At 41.2% G+C, this 21,636-nt stretch overlaps 1 protein-coding gene across 1 annotated transcript in view; it reads right to left on the reverse strand.

Moving 5' to 3' along the window:
* vegfc (vascular endothelial growth factor c) overlaps positions 1–16,822 on the reverse strand; it is a 60,014-nt gene extending 43,192 nt beyond the window's left edge. The window contains exon 1 of the mRNA XM_079160402.1: positions 16,638–16,822. Coding sequence (XP_079016528.1) covers positions 16,638–16,754 — 117 coding nt within the window. The 5' untranslated portion in view covers positions 16,755–16,822. The remainder of the gene's footprint in view (positions 1–16,637) is intronic.
* Positions 16,823–21,636: the final 4,814 nt, after the last annotated feature.

The following is a 21,636-nucleotide window of genomic DNA, read 5'->3' on the forward strand; positions in this document are numbered from 1 at the left end:
ATTGGAACCTGGATACTTGTGTCCAGTATTCAATTATTTGAGTCAGCATTACTACATTGTTTTGCAGATGCATTATGTGTTTTTACTTTCAATGGTGCCAATTAGCCAAAATGTAAACTTACATGAACTTAATTAGAATTGTCACATACATGTGTAATTTAACACAATATGGACTTAACCTCTGGATTTAACCCTAGCATTTAGCAGCAGTGGGGCTACTTGGGGTTCAGTGTTTTGCTCAAGGACCCTTCAACATTCCAGGATTGAAGCTCCAACCTTTTAAAGGACGACCTGCTACAGCCACCCCAAGACAGATGCCACAGAACAATTATAGGCTGAAGAAAAATAAGTTGTATCTCACTGGCAAAGGCTGCATTATACTTCCTGATTAGATCCCCCAAAGCAGGTGATTAGAAGACAGTTGCTGGTAGCTGGTCAGTGAGAGGACTCTGACCGAGACAAGAATGATGTCTGATCAAATACAGACACACACAGATGCAGGTTTAAGTGTAGAGGTATGGGCTTACAATAGATGTCCACACATCCATATACACACACACACACACACACAACACTCAGTTTTAATCACATTTAAATTTGAACTGCCTATTGATTCAAACCTTTTTTTGTGAGGCAGAATCTGAGTGTTTAACCAGCTGTTTAAGAGGGCATAGAACAGACACACACACACATGAAAAGAGAGAGAGAGAGAGCATCTGCTACGCCATAAAAAAATAGAAAACAAATTATACTAATTCTAATAAACCTTGATTTTTACGTCAGAGCAAGATGTAGTGAAGAAACACCCAATAGATTAGACTAGATTAAACTAGATTGAACTAGATTAGATTAGACTAGACTAGATAAAACTAGTTTAGACTAAACTAGACTAGATTAAACTAGATTAGATTGAATTAGATTAGACCAGACTAGATAAAACTAGTTTAGACTAGATTAGACTAAACTGGACTAGATTAAACTAGATTAGATTGAACTAGATTAGATTAGACCAGACTAGATTAGACTAAAGATGAGACTAGACTATACTACATTAGATTAGATTAGAATACAATTAAAATAGATCAGGCTAGACTAGTAGTTATTATTGATATGTAACACTTTTCGATCAGATTTTTTATTCTGCATGGTAACCATAGCAACCTCTCATCACTTCCTCTATTCAACGTCCGACACAATCTGACCTTTGACCTGGTACATTTGGCACACCTCTATGAAATTCTCTCATTACTTTTTACTTGCAGTGCACTTGATTAGTGCAACACTTTCAGTTGCCATAGCAATTTGCACTCATACACCTGTTTGTATGTGAAGTCTACTAAATATACAGTTCAAATAAATTGCTTTGGAATACATTTCAATTTAATACAAATTTGCAATGTAATTTAAATTGTATGCAAAAAGAGCTCCGATATCAGAATTATAGTGTTATCGGCAGATATCTAAATTCAAGTATCGGAATCGAATCCGAATTGAAAAAAGTGGTCTAGGTGTCAGTATCACAAACAAAAGATGAACTGCATGGAGAGAGAAGAAAACAAAGGAACAAATGTCCCAACCTTTGCCTCTCTGTCCCTCCTTTCAGTCACATTCCCACTTCCCATGCATCTCTACTCTGTAGACTTGCCATCCTCCATCCATCCACCAGATGCCCTCAGACTTTCACACCTGTCCTAGTCACCTGACTAGCTCAGCCACCGGCTCAGATGCTCCTCATCACACTGGAGTTAGTTGTGCAGCTCACACAGACACTAAAGGGTGCCTCGGTCTACGAGTTGGGAGTGACAACGGGTTGGTAAAAAATGCCTCTATAATAAGAAAAGTAGTAGAATTCCAAACAAGAAGAGAAGGACATGTTTTACTTGAAGTGGTAACAGATATTCTGAACATAGAAAGAAGTCAAAATAAGGGAAAGATTTTTTTAAACCGAGTTTTCAAAGGAATGAAAAAAGGTATTGTGTTGCTGGTGTTTGATGATTTGACCATTTCATGGCCTCATCCTACAAAAGCTGATAACTTTAATGTTCTCAAACTTCAGTAAATCCCACTCATTGACATGGTCCGTGATGACTTGCAGTGCCTCAGAGATGGGTTGTGTGAGCATGTGGTGTACACACTACTAAATCATTCAAAGTTTGACTGATCTGTGCACAAAAGAGGTTTGCTGCACATCTGGCTGCTTGTCAGTTACTTTTAAGGGTTAGTAAAAGGGTGATATGTCATAATGTGTTTTTGTCTTATAGGAGAACAAGGCAATAAGCTGCTACAGCAAGTTGCTGACAGCTGATCCAGCTGTGCCACCGTCACCATGAACTGACATCTGACGTCTCATTTCACTAAATCATATTTCCTTGATTCCTCCATCATGTATCTCTTCCTCGTGTCTGAAGTGAGAGGGACTAGAGATGGAAGATAAAGACACAACTAAAAGAAAAGAGAATACACCCTTCTCATGGATGGAATTTTGACTTCTCAAACGCAGGTGGAGCGAGTTACATTAAAGGTGTGATACTATGCAGCATTTTCTTTAAAAACAATGTATAAACTCATACAGAATAATCTCTGTGATCACATTTGACCCACTAGAAGTGTGTGGTGGTGTCTGTGTCTGCAGAGAGCCTGCCCTCCGCCTGGAGTTTCTCTGTTCTTCTTCTTTGGCTGTGTTTGGGACATTTCTGGGGGTGAGCAGAGAGCCTTTGAGCCCCATGTGGGGGCGTAAACCCCGGCCAATAAGCAGGATGTGCAGCCCCTTCTCATTCCTTCGGTTCTGTAGACTGAAGCCAATGCGGAAGTGTCTTACAATTCATTCTCTCTAATATCCATCAGGGGGCGACTCCTCCGGTTGTATAGAAGTCTATGAGAAAATGACTCTACTCTCTTGATTTATTACCTCAGTAAACATTGTAAACATGAGTTTATGGTCTCAATCTCTAGTTTCAAGTCTTCTTCAATACAGCATGATGTTCATTTAGTAAATGATGGTCCATTTAGAGTCAAACAGACCATAAAGCAGGAGATGCTTTAGGGTTTGACAGGTCACTGCCGCCACCAGAGCCTGTATACGCCGCCTCTATGTCACTCCTCCGCATTCAAGATGGCGACAGCCGTATTCAAGATGGCGATAGCAAAATCACCGAACTCAAGTGCTTCATAACGGCAGTCCAAACCAGTTGGTGACGTCACGATGACTACCACTTCTTATTGCCAGTCATAGTCACAGCCCTTGATGTCTGACACCGAGGAGCATCTGTATGATACAAAGCGGACAACAGGTTGTTCCATCGCTGTGTGTTTTCACACTCGTCCTAGCAGCGGTTTAAAGGTGTAGTTCACCTGCAATGTCACCACAATAGAAGCAGAAGGACCACTCTGCTCTGCTGCTTGCTGCCACGGAAACTTCTTGAAGGTTTTTAAAACTAGATCTGGCAAAGAATGTGAAAATATTTTACAGAAAACATTTGCTGAGCGATGTCATCCTCTGATTTCACTAAAATCATATAAACAGACAAAAGTTTAAAAATGATAATAATAATAATAGTGGAAAAGCCGTCCTGATTAGATCCTTACAGCAACAATATGTGAGTATCACCCATAATAATTAAAGAATGCCAAATGAAGGAAAGCAGCTAAAATGCTGAACTTATGTGTGAATCAGTGAATCTGCTACATGCTACATGCTGAGGACAGCAGCTTATGTGTGGTAGTAGAGGTGGTTTACCTGAATGTTTGATCAGTGGCAAAGTCAGAGCAAACACCACAAAGTGATCCTCTGTGCTTGTATGGAGAGTTTTCTATTCTCAACAGAATGCATATAAGGAGGACCACATGACAGGAGCAGACCTGACTTATAAAATCTGTGGCCCATACATCAATCTTAACTTGTATGACCTCCTGTGAGGGTCACCATGACAGATAATAATATATTTATGTAAATATATATAACCTCAAGGTATTTGTAAGGGATCTGCAGAGCTGGATAGTGCGCCGTGTCCTCAGTAGAACAAATTGCTAGACTGCATGTTTTTAGAAGAAAGCCTCTTGGCCTCTCGGCTGTGACAATCTCACTTCATTATGCATTCTACCCCCATTGACCCGCTTTCACCTTCAATTCACTCCCATTCACGCTCCCATCCAACCCCCTCCCATTGAGACCCAAGCAGCCTAAACACAGTGTCAACTGGTGAGGTCTGCAGGTCACTCTGTGAGGGTCCGACAGCACCAGGTTAACCTTCAGATGTCACAACCCTGAATGAGTGCTCACATACTTTGAGTTCAAAGAGCATCAAGAGTCAAAAAGCCCTGCGTTAAAACGAGTTCACAGCCCTGATTCTCACAGAAGGTATTAAAGGTTGCTTTAAGAAGAATCCGTATAGAAATATAATACACTTGCATTGATGGAGGAGTACAACTAGGAATAGACATTTCTACTTTTTATATACATAAGGTCCAGATAGGTTTAAATAAAACAGAACATTCCCCACTGATATTTTGTATTTCTTTATAACAATACGTTTTTTAGATGCAGACAGATGGAGGGAGGTCAGGAAGGGAGGAGAGGACAGAATGGGAAAGAAAGAGAGAAGGGAGGGAGGAGGAGGATGACTATCAGGTTTCATTAGCTTAATTTTGTTTAATCAATGTTTCAGTCCCGTGAAGGATGTTAAGATTACATTAGGAACATTGTTACATTTGTTTTTGGGTTATCCAAAAGAAATGGAACAATCCTAAAGTCTTCATCCTGATGGAGACCTGGCTCATCTTGTCTGCTCTGGACATTTTGTCCTCTACACAAACAGCACTGCTGATGGACGTGGTATCAGCCAAAAAAGTGGACTCTTAAAGGTGCTAACTGTGAAATTCAGAGCATATCCAATGCCTCCACACGGCTCTCCACTTGGCGACTGCTGAGCCAGCGGCTTGCAGCTAACGGTGCTAACAGCGCTAACAGTGCTAACAGTAGCTGTGACCACTGTATGAGAGCAGTGCAGAACACAATACAGAAAAGGCCTCATCTATGAATCATGAGAAGGGCGAATTTATAAGTAAATGAACTTTCCTGACCATCTTTATTCAAATGTACGCTCGCCTTTCATATGAGATTCAATGTTATAAGTAGGTTAGAGTTATCAGAGCAATACGAGCATCCAGGCTTTCTCATGTGGCTCAAAGGTGTACTGCAGATATAAAAGACCATGTGGAAATTCTGTGGGCTGCTTTGCACATAAAAGGAAAACTGTCTATCATGAAGGCAAAACCAGAGGTATGTAAAACGTTTGCAGCAACATGGTCACACATGATGTGATTAGCAGGTTTCCATTACCTCCCACCACAACATAAATAGCATAGAGTGTACATAAAGAAAAATGTGATGTGCTCTGTGATGAACATTCAAAATAGTGTGCAAAAAGGTTGTCCAAAGCATGATGAAAACTAACATACAAACTACAAGATATGCTGTTTTGTATTTATTATCACTTCCCAGTCTTTGTGAATGTCTGGTGTAGAGTACCCTTAAGGCCTGGTCACACCAGCATTCAAAGTCAAACAGAAATCACATTTAGTCATCCATCCATCCAGGGATCAACACTTTATAAATCACAACAGCGGAAGAATTGTTTGTTTGTCTTTTTTAATAATTTTTATTGTTAAAAAAATCATTTAAATGAATAATGTGTCTTGTTTAGACCTTGTTTGTTATTAAGGAGGGAAAAAATTTATTAAAGTCGTAAAGGGGGTGTGTTGTGAAAAGATTTTATTTCTAGGTCATATGGTCCAGTCCTAGAAACAGAACTCTGAGGTGGCTTCATAGAGAGCCAGTAGCATGCAGCTACCCAGCTTAGGATGGAGAGGCACACCTTGACTAAAGGTCTTCACAGGTCCAACATGTTAGACCCGATCTGAAACACGTCGACCCACAGTGTGGAGGACTTCAATATCAAAAGGAGAGATCTGAAGTGATGTAGACCTGAGGACAGTCAGACCCGATCTAAAATCAGATCCACAAAATAGAAAACACCAACAGCAGAATGAGACGCTATGGGAATGTTATTACAGAAAATGACGAGGTCGGAGGATAGACATCAAATATCAACTCTGCTTACTGATATATTTTTAGTTAATACTTATTCATTAATAGCTCAGCATGACACTTTATAAGGTAGACCTGTAAAGTCTTATCTAATCTTTCTGTTGTATTACTGAGGCTTTGCTCTTCCTTTACCATCCCTCTCTGACTGATTAGCTGCTGAGAGTCACTCGGGTTGTTTTTGGCTCAGAACACAGAAGGAGTCCTGACAGCTTCAAAATGAAGATTAAATTAATATTATGTGTGTGTGTGTGTGTGTGTGTGTGAGGTCTGGACATAACCAGCACACGTGAGTAATCTCATGCACCTGGTTTCTATCTCCAGTGATTACAGATACACACACACACACTTCTGTAGAGGTCAGACCATGGCTGTGTCCGAACCACTCACTACTCACTATAAAGAGAGTTTGTCATTGTGTAGAGCTTTCTGAATGCATAGTGAGAATTAGGAATTAGGGCTACACCAAAATTGAAAAAACTGTAACTTTTTTATTCCTGTGATGTATATTTTCACCTTAAATGTTGTACAATGTTGTATGTACATTCTAAAGTGAAATGCATCAATCTGGTGAACTTTGAGAACAAAATTAAGAAGGGAATAGCGAAGTAGCAGGTAACAATGTCCTGGACCTATTGAGGACTATATAGACAAATGAACAAATAGGACTGTGTTGGTGTTCATGACCAAACTCATGACAGGAAATTCATCTTTTTGTGTGCAAAAACTCGGATACGCACTTTAGCCGCGTTTCCACCAAGAACATCCTGGTAATTTGAGTCCCATGACTACTTTTAGAGGAACTAAAAGGTTCCTTCAGCCCATTGTTTGCATTTCCATAGCGTTCTAAAGACATGCGAAGATTAGGCAGATTAGTCTGCTGACGTATGAAAAAGCAACAGGACATGGGACGAGGGCTGCTGGTGGTCACAGTGGTTAACTCATTGCAGCATGCAGTTCAGTGTACCTGTCACTTTCATCTGACAAACACGTTGAAAAAACTAAAGATAAACCTTTGTCTTATCCCACTGTGACATTTACTGCTGCACGACGTAACAAATGAAATGCAGTGTCTGTCTCCGCAGTGAATACTCTGTTGAGTGATTTATTGACATTTGTGCTTTAGAACGTAACGGCTGTGAAACAATCAGAAAATAACTTTTATTTCATTCGTAGCACTGCCAGTGTGTCTCTCTTCTACCGTTCTCTCTCTCAGCTCGCTCGCACAATCTCACTCTCCCTTTCTGTTTCTTTTTAAAATGAGTGGGAAAGTGACAGTAAAGCCTAACTTTACTTTGATGTTATCAAGCAAAGAGAAGTTCTCTCCCCTCATCCTAAAGTGGTCCTAAATCGATACTGGAGTACTTCCTAGTTTTTATGAATGAAGGGTTAGTTTAGAGCGATGCTGTGTGTGTGTGTGTGTGTGTGTGTGTGTGTGTGTGTGTGTGTGTGTGTGTGTGTGTGTGTGTGTGTGTGTGTGTGTGTGTGTGTGTGTGTGTGTTTTCGAGTAAAAAATTCATCATGGCTGTGTGTTTGTTTAACAATCGAGTGTTTGATCACACTGTGTGTGTGTTACCAATCAGTGACGGTCAACCCTGCAAATCCCACCCTGAAAGTTCCTGTACTTTCAGGAAGTACTAACCCCAGACCAGAGCCTGTTTGGAGGGTGAAATGTCCCCGGAAGTCAAGTTAAACCCTGGTCCATGCAGGGAAAAGTCTTTCAAGACATGAATACATAAGGCCCAACAACTGCCCCCCCCCGCCCCCCTACTGGGGTATGGGAAGAAAACTCACACACATACTTATTGTAACTGGACAGATACACAATATCATAATCTCCCAAACTGCCCAAGAGAAAACATTTCCATCCAGATAGGACATGTATTGTTACAGCAAATGGGTGCAGCGTGAGGAAATGATAGAGACGGACTGCAGAAACAATACAGTAGTCAACATGTGAACACAATGAGGGGAGTGTTAAACCTCCAAAAGTGATCTGGGCATTTATTTTGAGATTTGGTCACAATTTAAGAAAATCAAGGAAGTAATGTTCCTTTGAAATGTTGAAAAACAAATCTACAAAGAAGCTTTTATTACTCCATCCAGACTAAAATAAATGAACTCAAGCTTCTCTGATCTCTCCTGTGACAGTGAGGACAAGAAGGTACTTAAAACCTCTTGGACCCGAGCGAGCCCAAAAGGTCTCCGTTCGGTTCCGAGGCTCGGTTCCGAATGTCGTAGAATGGACTTTTCATAAAGAAATAAATAAAATAAATAATATTTTTCGCAAAAAAGTCTCCTTAACTTCATCATGTAAACCATTTTACACACTCCAAACACAATTATAAACTATTCTACTAACTAACTAAGAAGATCCGCCACAATATCATGTATTTGACGCCACAGACGGCGAGCCAACAACTCAGAGAATGCTTCAAAAACCATGGCCATAGCGTCTCCCCTAGCATATCACACAGCTAAGAGCACTAGCACTTCACACAGATTTTAGCCATACCATCCAAACTTCTCTCCGTGAAAGCGTTCAGGAGTTACAGCCAACAAGCGACAGCAAGCACAACTCTCAAACTGCCAAATATTAGAACTCTATCATACCGTGAGTCGGTTTTCAGGGCGAAAACGGTGAAATCCCAAATTATTCAGTATGAAAAATGTGTTTGTCTGCTAAGTGAGTATGTCTGCACCCTTAGTGCTATGAATTGGGAATAATTTTAGGCTAGCCAGGGCCTCATTTAATAAATTACAGTGCTTTTTCTTCAGGCGAACCTGGGAATTTCCCCTGTTTGCTGTGTTCAGTCTTCAGCTACTATTAACCAGTAACATATACACAATATTTACTCATCTCATCAAATCTCACAATCCCTAGTGTTATTCAAGCATCAACATTTTTAAAATAGACCTTGTAGTTACAGAATTGTAGTCTCTTTTCTATGGGTTACAATTTTCGAGAAGAGGCCTAAAAAAAGGCTCAGGGTTCAAGAGGTTTAAGTCCATATCTTAGAGACTGAAGCCCACTCCACTGAATGTACTTTACTTTGTTATTAATAAAGGGACAATAAGACAGAAATCTGACTCCAAGGGTTTCATTTTTATTGAACAAAAACACATTAAATAAATTAAAGCAATAGCCCATAAAAAATAGTTTGATCATATGTGGGCCTATAAACAAATGAATACATAAATGATGCCAACATATAGAATAAAAGACCTGAGCACTATCAGTCTGAAAATAATTCATAATAATAAAGGATGATGCATAATGAATATTGTTGGATTACTATTTATAATTTCATGGGCTATTGGGATTTTTTGGATATTGTAAATATAATAATAAACAAACGATGCACTGAATACTGATTTGGACGTTGATTACCATGGCAACGGTCAAAGCTTTGCCTTAGATAGAAATAAATTATCAGATGCCAAAACAATTGTTTATGAATACTATGAGACAGGATTTTACAAGTCTCGAAAGCTACCATGGTGACAATGTTTCGCCACCAATGTTAATCTACCACCAAGTTAACCTGCATATTTTCATTCAGCCAGTTCAAAATGAAGCAGATCTTCCACATCCATGGGGCCCATAGAGCACTCGTGTTCCCTTTAACCCCACCTCGGTCTCAGCTCGCTCACATGAAAATTGCTCCCGTAGCTGTGCCTATACGTGTATGAATGTGATAGAATCTGAATTGTAGGTCGCTTTGGATAAAAGCGTCTGCTAAATGACTGTAATGTAATGTAATGTAATGATAGTAGTGACAAGACACCACCAGACACACACCTTCACAGGGGTCCTTTGCGGCGGGTTCCTGCTACACTGACGCGGATGAGCAGACATGCATGAAACCATGCTGTAGACGTGAGATGTTTATGCACGGCCTCCTACAGACCTGCACTGAGTATAAAAGATCTAAACATTTCCTCATTACTGATTCTGGTGTCAGCTAATGTCCATGCTACCTTCCATAACTGGGGCAGCAGCACTCATCAAACATTTCCACCATTACCTGCTGCAGCAGGCAGCTGTTTTCTACCTGCCTAGCAGCAAATGGAAGGGGCAGTCATGGTACACTGGGTTAAGAGGGTTGTCCGGTAACTGCACGGTTGACGTGTCATGTGTTGAAGTGTCCCTGAGCAAGACACTGAACCCCTAACTGCTCCCCGGGCGCTTCTCAGCAGCCCACTGCTCCCTATAAGCTAGGGATGGGTTAAATGCAGAGATCATATTTCGTGTATGTGTATATGTATATGACAAAAAGTTTAAAACTTTAAAGTTAGAGATGTGAGGGCTGGTGAACACAGTGGAGCAACTTCAAGCGATAATGTGTCAATGTTGTGTTTATATTGGTGAAGATGCTCATCCTTTAAATGTGACACGCATGAGCGTATTCTAGAAAGTGTAAACTTCCTGTATTCAACGTTCTGTTTATTTCTTTCTCTTACATTCTATATAGTTCATTAAAACTGACCAAACCAAAGCCTTTGTCTCTCACTATACATGTCCATGTTTTCAAAGGCTTTTTGAATAGCTACCTGGATCTGTTAGATTTTCTTTTGAACCAGCAACTATAAGGAGGGCAAACAGATGCTCCACAGAAGCTCACTGTGTCTCCCCTTTTTTGAATCTGGAGGGACTTTGTGATATTTATAGTTAACATGGTTTATTATTTAGATCAGATGGACACGTATCTCAACACTCAGGCGGAACAGTGAGACTGAGCTGGACGGTCCACAGAGAAATCACAGAAAATTCCTTTGGAATGATTGCTAATTACTAGGGCTGTGAAATGATTACACATTTTAATCAAATTAATCACAGGTTTCTGTGGATTAATCATGATTAATCACATATTACCGATTTTTGTCATTATTGTGCGTCTTTGCGGTGCTTTGATGCTCGAGTCCCCTGTTGCCACTTGCAAAACTTCACCTCGTCCTCAACAATATTAATCGGTCTACAGCTTTTTGCAATCCATTTGGCAACTGTGCTAGTCAACTTGTCACAGGCAGACTTAGTGAGGGAACTACGTTGTTCAGTGAGGGTGGTTTGGCGCATTCCACTTAAACTCCCCTCACCGACCAACGCATGCGTCGCGTGGAGATGGTACTTTAGGCTGGTAGTGCTACGGTGAAACGATAACATCTTCCCGTTTACGTTTATGCCCCTTTTCCTAGAGGCGGGAATTGCCCCCTCTCTACGGCAACGCTGATGGGACATATCTTCAACACCAGAAAGGACAAACATGAGACAGTCTGTTACATGTGTTTGTTTGGATAGCAGCTAACGTCTGACTGCATTAGAGATTTTTTGATTGAGACCTGTATGCTTTTGCTTCGATTATTGTTGTGTCACCTTCGTGATCTTAATGTTTTGGATATATCCTTCCACTGCATATTGCAGTCCCTTTTGCCTAGATCCGGAGAATATCGCGGAGATATTACTCCAAAAAGTATCACTGACACTGACAGATATAGCGCTGGTCCCCGTCCTCGCCATGCTTTTGGGTTGACAGTCCTTGGAGTTTTGTCGACGTAGCAACAGTAACTAAGGGGGCGAACGGTCAATTGTGGGTATATTGGAAGCTCATTCTGCTCATACGTTAAATGCGTTAAAAAAAAATAACGAATTAATCCTGTAATTTAATCATAACGTGTTAACGCGTTATTTTTCACAGCTCTACTAATTACACACTACATTCTTCTGCAGACTCCAGGGGGTTGTGAAATATGGGCGAGAGATATAGACAGAAAGGGAGAGCGAGAGAGAGAGAGAGAGAGAGACAGAGAGACGGAGACAGACAGGGGGGGAAGCAGTTGGGTAGTGAATAAATAGAAACTGAGATGAGAGATTATGTGGTGACTGGGTCAGGATAAAGGCCAAAGAGAGAGAGAGAGAGAGAGAGAGAGAGAGAGAGAGAGAGAGAGAGAGAGAGAGAGAGAGAGAGAGAGAGAGAGAGAGAGAGAGAGAGAGAGAGAGAGAGAGAGAGTTGCTCTATTCCTAGTCATCTTCATCATGATGAAGTAAGAACGATGGAGCAACATCAGCCCACAGAGAGCGAGAGCGATATGCTGGCATTGTGACGGGTATTTAACCACATCCATCTGTCTACAGAGTTAAGGGTCATCTACAGATTACATACGTTTGGTTCAGTCTCACCACTCTCATCAACCCTATACCTGCAGCAGGCCACTGTTTCCAGCAACAAAGCTTTTATAATGCCACTGTCCACTATCTGTCCTCCACAGAAGGCCAAACGCATGTAGTGACTAGCTGTTGAACATAAAGGAGCATTTAGCAGTTAAACATTTCCTCCAGGAGTTGTTGAGACCAAAACAGAGTTCAAAGAGAGGGACTATTAGACTCACATACACCAGGTGGCTCGAAATACATCTCCAAATGCACATAGGAAGGGTCAAGGTCGAACTCATGCTGGCCACAGACCCGTGCTTGCGGGGAAGAACAGTGGTTTCCTGGGTGAAAGTCCTGTGTTTGTTTGATCCATCCATCAGCACTCCCACCCACCCTAAGCAGACTATCGCACACTTTATACTTTGTCAGTTGCTCTGAGAGGCTAATGTGGGTAAATAGGTTTAAATCAGAAACACCGGTTTTTGACGAGTTGGCAGTAAGAACAGGTTGGTATATAGTGGGCAGCTGCTTGTTGGCTGCCACCACCTGGCCAAAAATCAATTAATGCAAGTTAAAACACAACAATATAACAAGTTGACTCCTACAAATGATGTCTGATATGATTAACAGGCTACATTTGATCCCAATGCAGGTTGTAGTTGAACCCTTCACTACCAGGGCAACACATTCTACAGAGGATGTTGGGGTGAATGGTTAAGTGTACAAAACACGTTCATGGTTTGTGTGTTCTGTCTTCTGCTTCAAGTCAACATTGACTTTTCAATGTTTTGCCAAGCACAATCTTTACCTGACCTTGTACCATGTGATTTGGGTTGCCTAAACAGAACCATAACTTCAACATTGCTGTAGTATCCGATGTGGACAATGAAAACAAATGAAAAACGTTGGCAGTGGAGATTTTGCAGATGCCTTACCAGTGCCAGTCCTCTTTAGTATTTAAGTACTTTGTTGTGTTTGAATAAAGTTTTAGGCATTCATTGTATTGCCATGTGTGGTAAATACGCAGTCATCTGGTACTGGAGGCAGGAATTTCTATTATTTCCAACTAACATTTCAAAATACTATTTGTTGCAAGATCGTTAGGTCGATAGGGCTTACTCAGAAACCCCAAAGCAATGAAGCAAAAAATATTCTGGAGCAGATCCTGCAGCGCAACAGGAAAACTAGAGCCAATGGAAAGCCAATAAAAACATGGAGGAAAAGGTAAAAGACAAAGAGCAACCAAGAACATTATGAAGACAAATGGCACTGAACTAGTTTCATTGGGGAGGTTGTTTTTCCTCCATAACAAGCCAAGTGTAGTAAGTCAAAAATGAGTCAAGGAGGATCTAGGCTGAACCATGCAGATCTGTAGTGTATTGTATGTACTGATGTGTAACATAATACATACAGTACCTTCAGTCCCAACACGAACATGGGTACTTCCAAGCCTGAACTCATACAGACATTTTTGGAGTCAAGCTACTCTGATTTCTTGAGGATTGTAAACTGCACATAAACACCCAGTGTAGCCCTGATTCATTTTGCAATATATTAACATTTGACACCAGCAGCCCCTAGAGGCTGTAATATCCATTACACAATATAAAGGTTTTGAAATGCTGTTAGTAGAGTTGAGCTGAAAACTCCAATGAAAGGATTATCCAGTGCGAAACTATTAGTTTCCGAGCATGAGTATCATACAAGTAAAATGTGTCAATATCATACTCGTTAAGAAGGAAAATCATCGTTGGCTACAAGCTGTGTCTACTGTCCACATATTTCAATGACAGGGCAGCCACACACAGAGCTCCTCCCAGCTCCTCTCAGAGTTCACTGCAGCTTATTTATACTATCAACCCCTAGTGGCCTACATTACCCACAATGCAACTTAACCACTGCCAGTTGAGTCTTAGATGCGGGTGTGTTATATGCTAGAAGCAACCAGGCAGCAACCTCCAGTTCTGCCAAATGAGGCCAATGCAAAAGCGTCTTAAAACTTGCATTCTCTGGTTGTATAGAAGTCTGTGAGAAAATGACTCTACTTCTCTCTTGATTTATTACCTCAGTAAAAATTGTAAACATGAGTTTATGGTCTCAATCTCTAGTTTCAAGTCTTCTTCAATACAGCATGATGTTCATTTAGTAAATGATGGTCCATTTAGAGTCAAACAGTCCATAAAACAGGGTATGCTTTAGGGCGGGGCTACTGTGATTGACAGGTCTTTCTTTACCAGAGACGTATACGGTGTCTCTACATTACTCCTCCGCATTCAAAAAATATGGTAACTTCTGTTCATAGGTTGCAAAAAACAACGACATGGTGACAGCCATAATCCAAGATGGCGACGGCAAAATCGCCAAACTCAAGTCTTCAAAACGTCAGTCCACAAACCAAATGGTGACGTCATGATGACTACATCCACTTCTTATATACAGTCAGTGGTAGCAGCTAATGTAGCCTGCAGCAGTGATTAGCTCCATGTTTCTTTACCTTTATAACTTGTAGCCTCAACCCCAAAACAACGCTGACTCAAGTGACATCACTTGAAGACATTTATCAGACTTCACACAGCTCCCTCTAGAGCCACTAAAGGCTTTATACTACTTTGTTTAAATGCAATCACACTTCCAAACACCTGGAAATAGACTGATCTTTAAAATTGGTGTTGTTTCCCTTTAAACTTTGTCTGTTTCAATACTCAAAACTGTCTTCAACCCATTCAATTAAATCATAAACAACGCCAATAATGAAAGAGGGACATTAAGCTCTAGAACCTTAAATAGTAGAGAGAAGATATTTAGGAGCAATAAAATGGCTAATATGCTAAATCATGTGCTGTCAAACATCACTTGTCAATTCCTGCTTTTAATTGCATCATCAATCCGAAAGGAAGGCTAGAGATGGCTTTGTCTTCAAACTGAGAGCTTTTCTGCACTGATCTGAAGAAAACCAACTGAACCACTCATTTCCAGCATGAAACCATCAATTCAAGTGTGGTAAGCCAATTAAACGTTTTTTGAAAGCCTCATTCCTACCACTGCATTATCTCCAAAGCTGCTATCCCTTGTTACTTGAACTCCTCACAGTGAGGGCTTTAAAGGTGGAGGACAGGAGCGGAGGGGGAAAAAAAATCATCCCAATTAAGAGTCTGCTGTGATCAAATGGCTGCATGTTACTGCTTAACACTTATCCCCCCAGCACAAACACACACACACACACACACACACACTTGACCCCTGTCACCTGCCTTCATTGGTTCTTTTCTCTGGCTAATGTGAAAACACTCTTTCCTAATCCCCCCCGTTTCCCTTCCTCTCTCATTCTATAGCAAATCTGCTGTTAAAGAAAAGTAGTTTCAATAGTGTATCAATCCAACTGGTATTATAAGACTTGACAAATGGAAAATAACCATTCCATAAAAGCCTGTAAATAGCATAGCCACCTTTGTGGTCATATTGGTTGTTGTTCAAAGGAAAAAGTACACGGCCCAGTGGTACGGGCACATTTACTCGGGATAAAGGGACATTTTTTGGTAAAACATTTTAAATCTAATTTACATAACAATTCAATTCAATGTGTTTGTATTGCTGCAAATCATAACAGAAGTTACATCAGGGCACTTTTCATATGGAGCAGGTCTAGACCATGTGGATGCGTACAAATGCTGTATTCCCTGCAGCTGCAGAGTTTACACACTGATGACACACAGGTGTGTGTATGTAGGTGTAGTGCAGTGATTTAGTGCACTTCTATAAGAACGGGGCACCTGTTTAACACACACACCTCCAGTGTGTCGAGCACACGCTCTGTTGATAACAGCTTCACATGCTCTGTGAACTGAACTTCAATACGTTTAACAAAGTGATCAGTGAATGTCTGGATTTTAGAATTGAATGCAGTCTGTAAAGGTCGGTTAAGTTAGGTGGGTTAAACCATAAGGTGAAATCTGTCTGCAGAACATCCCTCATCAGTCCTCTGTAACGGGATAAAGGGCTCTCCTTCACCCACATCTTCACTTTTACTTCACCTTGCTGTGATGGACTCCATACCAGGTCCCTGGCAGCCCATTGAGTTGCACACCCACACTAGCCTAATTTAAGAGAAAGACCTGTACAACATGAAATACCTCCATCAAGAGTCCCTCAATGCCGCTACCACTATGAGACAAAAATCAGCTGTCCCTCATATTGCATTACTCCAACAACAAGGTCACTTCTTTTACACTATGTGGTCCCGAACCTTTCTGAAGCCACATGATGGACCCTGGTGGTCCCTGGACCCCCTTTGTGGCAGAATCACATGTTGGTGCTGTGAGCGTTCAGACAGGCAGAGGCAGCGAGCTCCACTTCACTCCACCTCCTCCATGCTCTCAGACTTACCGGCTCGTCCATCTGCTCCTGCTCGTAGTAATCATCGTAGTCGCTGTGGCTGAATTCGCTGGCGAGGTTAGTGTAGAGAAGATATGCCAGTAAAAGAGATATTCCCAGTAGGTGCATGTTTATAAAGTCCTCACGCGTTTATGATCCGAGAAGCATAAAAAGGACATTTAAAAAATCCTCCCCGTGTCTGCGCTCCCCTCTCCTTCTGCCGCTGATAACTCTCTTTCATTTGGCCTCTCTCTCTCTCTCTCTCTCTCTCTCTCTCTCTCTCTCTCTCTCTCTCTCTCTCTCTCTCTCCCCCCCCTCTCTCTCCCCCCCTCTCTCTCTGTCTCCCTCTCTCTCTCTCTCTCTCTCTCTGTCTGGGTCTCTCTCTCTCTCTCTCTCTCTCTCTCTCTCTCTCTCTCTTCTCTCTCTCTCTCTTTTATTTCTTTTCTTTGTCTCTCTGTCAAGGTTCAGTACTTGTTCCACAGAGAGACTGCAGGATGTCTGGGGATCCCTTGTGAATGAAAGCCCGGTCATATGGAAACAGATCAATCCGGTGGGTCCCAGCCTGACGCGTCAATGACGACCGTTAATGCGCAAAATTACAGGAAGACGCACGATCTGCCTTCAAAGTAAAAGCCTACAACTGACCACTTTTGTTTTGCCAGATTCTGGTGGCAGCTGTGGACAGGGCGTTCCTGCCATGCTCTAAAGGAACGCCCACATTTTCTTCTTCTCTACTTTCTCAATGCACAGCTGGTTCTGACTGTTAATTAAGTTATTACCAGGTAGCAACCTCTGGTTCTGCAGAGTGAAGCCAATGCAGAAGTGTCTTAAAACTTGCATTCTCTCTAGTGTCCATCAGGGGGCGACTCCTCTGGTTGTATAGAAGTCTATGAGAAAATGACTCTACTTCTCTCTTGATTTATTACCTCAGTAAACATGAGTTTATGGTCTTAATCTCTAGTTTCAAGTCTTCTTCAATACAGCATGATGTTCATTTAGTAAATTATCGTCCATTTAGAGTCAAATAGACCATAAAGAGGAGTATGCTATGACAGACAGGTCTCTACCAGTGCCTATTTGACGTCTCTGCGTTACTCCTCCGCATTCCAAATATGGTCAATTCCGTTCATTGGTTGCAAAAAAAACAATATGGCGACAGCCATAATCCAAGATGGCGACGGAAAAATTACCAAACTCGAGGCTTCAAAACAACCATTGGGTGACCTTACCGTGCATCTCATCAATCATAAAGACACATTAAAAATGACAGCAGACATCAGTAAACCAAGATGAGCTTTATTCATATTTTCTGAAAGAGACAATAGTTTTTTTTGTGTAGGCTATAGAGGACATGTGGATGTTCATGGTGGCAATTCAAGCACTCATATTTCGATATTGTAAATATTTGTATAGCCACTTCGCCGATGTCAAAACGGACAGTCATACCTGAGATTTGTCTCCAGTACCTGAGCTCTTAAATTCCTATCGTGCTATGTAGTTAAAAAAAAGGAATGTTGAAGTGTTTGCAAGCTATCTAGCTTTGTTAAGCTAGCAAGCCAGCTAGCTTTGTAAAGATCAAATTGGTACAAATTGCCTATGTTAATGTCACACAAGGTAATTAGTTGGCTTAAATTGCCCCACTTGATTCGTCAAAGTCACAAATAATGGTAAAATGACCAAAGAATCAACAGTGAGTTACTTATAATACTTAGAACTGAATGCATAGCAACTGATTTGACTGACAGGAACAGGACAATAAAGTTACTGGGCAAAGGGGGGGAAAAGTCAGTAGACTGGGAGTTTCTGTTCAATGTAACCAACGTTCTACGCAAGTGTTCCTGTCATGCTCTACAGCAGGGGTGGGCAAACTTTTTGGCTCAGGGGCCACATTGAGTTTTAAAATGTGACAGACGGGCCGGGCCAGTAGCAGATAGATGGAGAGTTTGTGTCAAGTATAAGCCATTACCTAAAAAGTAAAGAAAACTTGCATTTAATTTCAGTGGGAACAGTGTTGGTCACTCTTTTTTGCCAGTGCATCAACGTTTGGTGTTAGTTTGGTTGTGGCAATTCTCAGGACAGATGTGAGTTGTTCATCAGTGAACTGGGATCTGAGACATGATTTGTTGATGTTCATCACGCTGAACGTCTGCTCACACACGTAGGTAGAGCCAAACAACACCAGCATCCTCTGTGCCATCCTCCTGATGCTCAGTGAAGCATTAAACTCATCCACTTTAAGGGAATTGAACTTCTTTAGAAATGATCTCCGTCCAGACTAAAACGTCTGAAAACGAATATCACGTGACTATTCACGTACACTGGGCATGTGGGTGTCGGTGTAAACAGGAAGTAGATTGGTTGCTTAGCTAAAAAAAATACGACAGAGTAATAAAGTAGTCTTTAATAATGAAAGGTCGTGTTTGATACTTAAGATCTTCTCTAAAATCTTCCTCTATGAACTCAAACTGACACATTTAGTGGAAAGTTTAAGAAGTTTTATTTTTCAGACTTAACGTTAGTTACAGCGCTGCGGGTCTTGCTCTATCTGTGCACATCAAATTTACTTTAAAATGAACACTTACACCTAAAGGTTTAATAGATTATGATCGATAAACATTTTGCTCTGTTGTTTCATGATGTAACACGCTTGGACAGATCATTGTGCGGAAGCTCGTGGAGATTACTCAAGTTAAATTCTACTAAACTGTATGCATTTTTATTGATGCCCATTTTGTAGGGAAGCCAGGGGGCATTATTGTCTACGCTGACAAACGTATTTACGTCGCTCTTGATCATCAACACTCACGCTGCATTGCGCTTTCCATCAGATGTATTTTTTTTCAGGTCAAAATTGACATGAGAAACAGACTGAAAGTTCCATTAGAAAGATGAAGTGCTCTGCAATGTGTCTTCTCAAAATAAACTTCAGTGTTGACAGGTTTTCCGCTTCTTAGATGCGTACAGTTTCCTTTCAAAGTAAACTTCCAAATGTAGGTCCTTTAGGTTTATTTAGTTGTTAGGTTAACCTGGTTAGGTTTAGGAAAAGATACTGGTTTGGGTTACTGTCTTGAGTTTACTGTCTGGTGTCGTAAAGGAAAGTTCTGTAGTTTTTTTTAATTTTCCACAAATGGGATGTTGGCCAGTGCACCTTTGACCTAAACATGTACTGAGGAGTACAAACAAAAAGTGAGAGCAAAAAAATGATTTAGGAGTCAGAAGTCAGTTTCCAAGAAGTCAGACAAGGCTTTTGTTCAATTTAAATAAATGTCAGTCCTTTTATTTTATCAGTCCACTTCATAATGTTTTTGTGTCTCTTGCTGTTTTTTCTGAAAATGTCAGGGATATTAAGTCAACATTCTCCTGACAGTTGACCAAGTCAGCTGCACTCATATTCCTGATAGAAGTGTTGAGGTGAGCCCAGTCCACAGTGTGAGCAGGGTCAGCTGAAATAACTTGGCATGGAGCAGCGAGAGATGAAGCGACACAGTTATTGAACGGGCCTTGAGCTGAAGGCCGAACACTGGTACACACACACACACACACACACACACACACACACACACACGCGCGCGCACACACAAACACACTAGCGAGGTGGAAAGGCTGTACCATGCAGGGGGTCTCTCTCGTTTAGTTGTGCTACTTTAAGACTCTGTTATAGTGAGGAATGTGTGTGTGTGTGTGTGTGTGTGTGTGTGTGTGTGTGTGTGTGTGTGTGTGTGTGTGTGTGTGTGTGTGTGTGTGAGGCACTATTCTGCAGATATTTAGAGGATATGAAATCCTTCAGTGTGGCCGGCATTCCAAAGTATTACACACACACACACAGACACACACACACACACACACACACACAGATTAAGAGCCAGAGCCTGAGTGGACTCTTTTCCTTGGGGTATATTCGGTTTGGATTAAACTGAGCAGGTCAGCAGAAACACTACAGCTACACTGAATTATTTTGTGTGTTATTAAATGAATTCGATCATTTCTGACTGAGACAAATAGAAACGGTCTTACATGTGCAAAATTGTATGCGATCTTTGTTTTTATTACCTTCTGGCTGCTACGCATCAGAAACAAATGCATGTGTCTGTATGTGCATGTGTGTGTGTGTGTGTGTGTGTGTGTGTGTGTGTGTGTGTGTGTGTGTGTGTGTGTGAGTGTGTGCATGTGTCTGCGTGTGTGTGTGTGTGTGTCTGTACTCAGGCACCGATTCCAACTGTGAGAATTATTATACCGGAACTGAACAACAATGGGCAGGGTGGTTGTAGGGTGATTTGTTAGTCATTGTGTGTGTGTGTGTGTGTGTGTGTGTGTGTGTGTGTGGGGGGGGGGGGGGGGGGGGGTCTCTGTCAGCTATATGAAAAATGTGGAAGGGACTGTTATAATTTGTGTTGTGTTTTGACAGTCTGAATGGAAATGGCTTCTTTATCTTTGCTTCATGTTAAAATTTAGCAAATAATGGGCGACTGTGGCTAAGTGGAGGGCAGGGTTGCCCTTCAATCAGAGGATCGGTGGTTTGATTCCCGGCTCCGCTAGTCCATGTCATGCCTTGAGCAACCCCAAAATTGCTCTCGTAGCTGTGCCCACGGTTTGTGAATGTAGATAGTCTGATGGGCAGGGGGCATGGGCGAATGATGACATGTAGTGTTAAAGCGCTTTGAGTGGTTGGAAAGACTAGGAAAGTGCTATACAAGTACAGTCCATTCACCATAATATAAAAACACAAATTGAAATCAGTGGACTGCTGTTAAGTTATTCAAACTCAGGGCAGTTACCTTTAATGCAATCTTTTCTTAGTTTTTCTTAAATCATTTCAAAGCTTCACACTGCTAATCATGTTGACAACAGAGCAATTGAGAGCATTTCCAAAAAACTGGAAGTGTGTATGTCAAACTTTGTCCATTCAGTTTCTTTTCAAGATACACTTCCAAGGTGTGTTTAATAAGTTGTCAGGTTTACTTGGTAGGTTTAGGCACCACAACAAATCACCAGCTTTAGCCCTTGCTAAACT

The sequence above is a fragment of the Pholis gunnellus genome, assembly GCF_910591455.1.
Source record: "Pholis gunnellus genome assembly, chromosome: 5".
In the NCBI taxonomy this organism is placed as follows: Eukaryota; Metazoa; Chordata; class Actinopteri; order Perciformes; family Pholidae; genus Pholis; species Pholis gunnellus.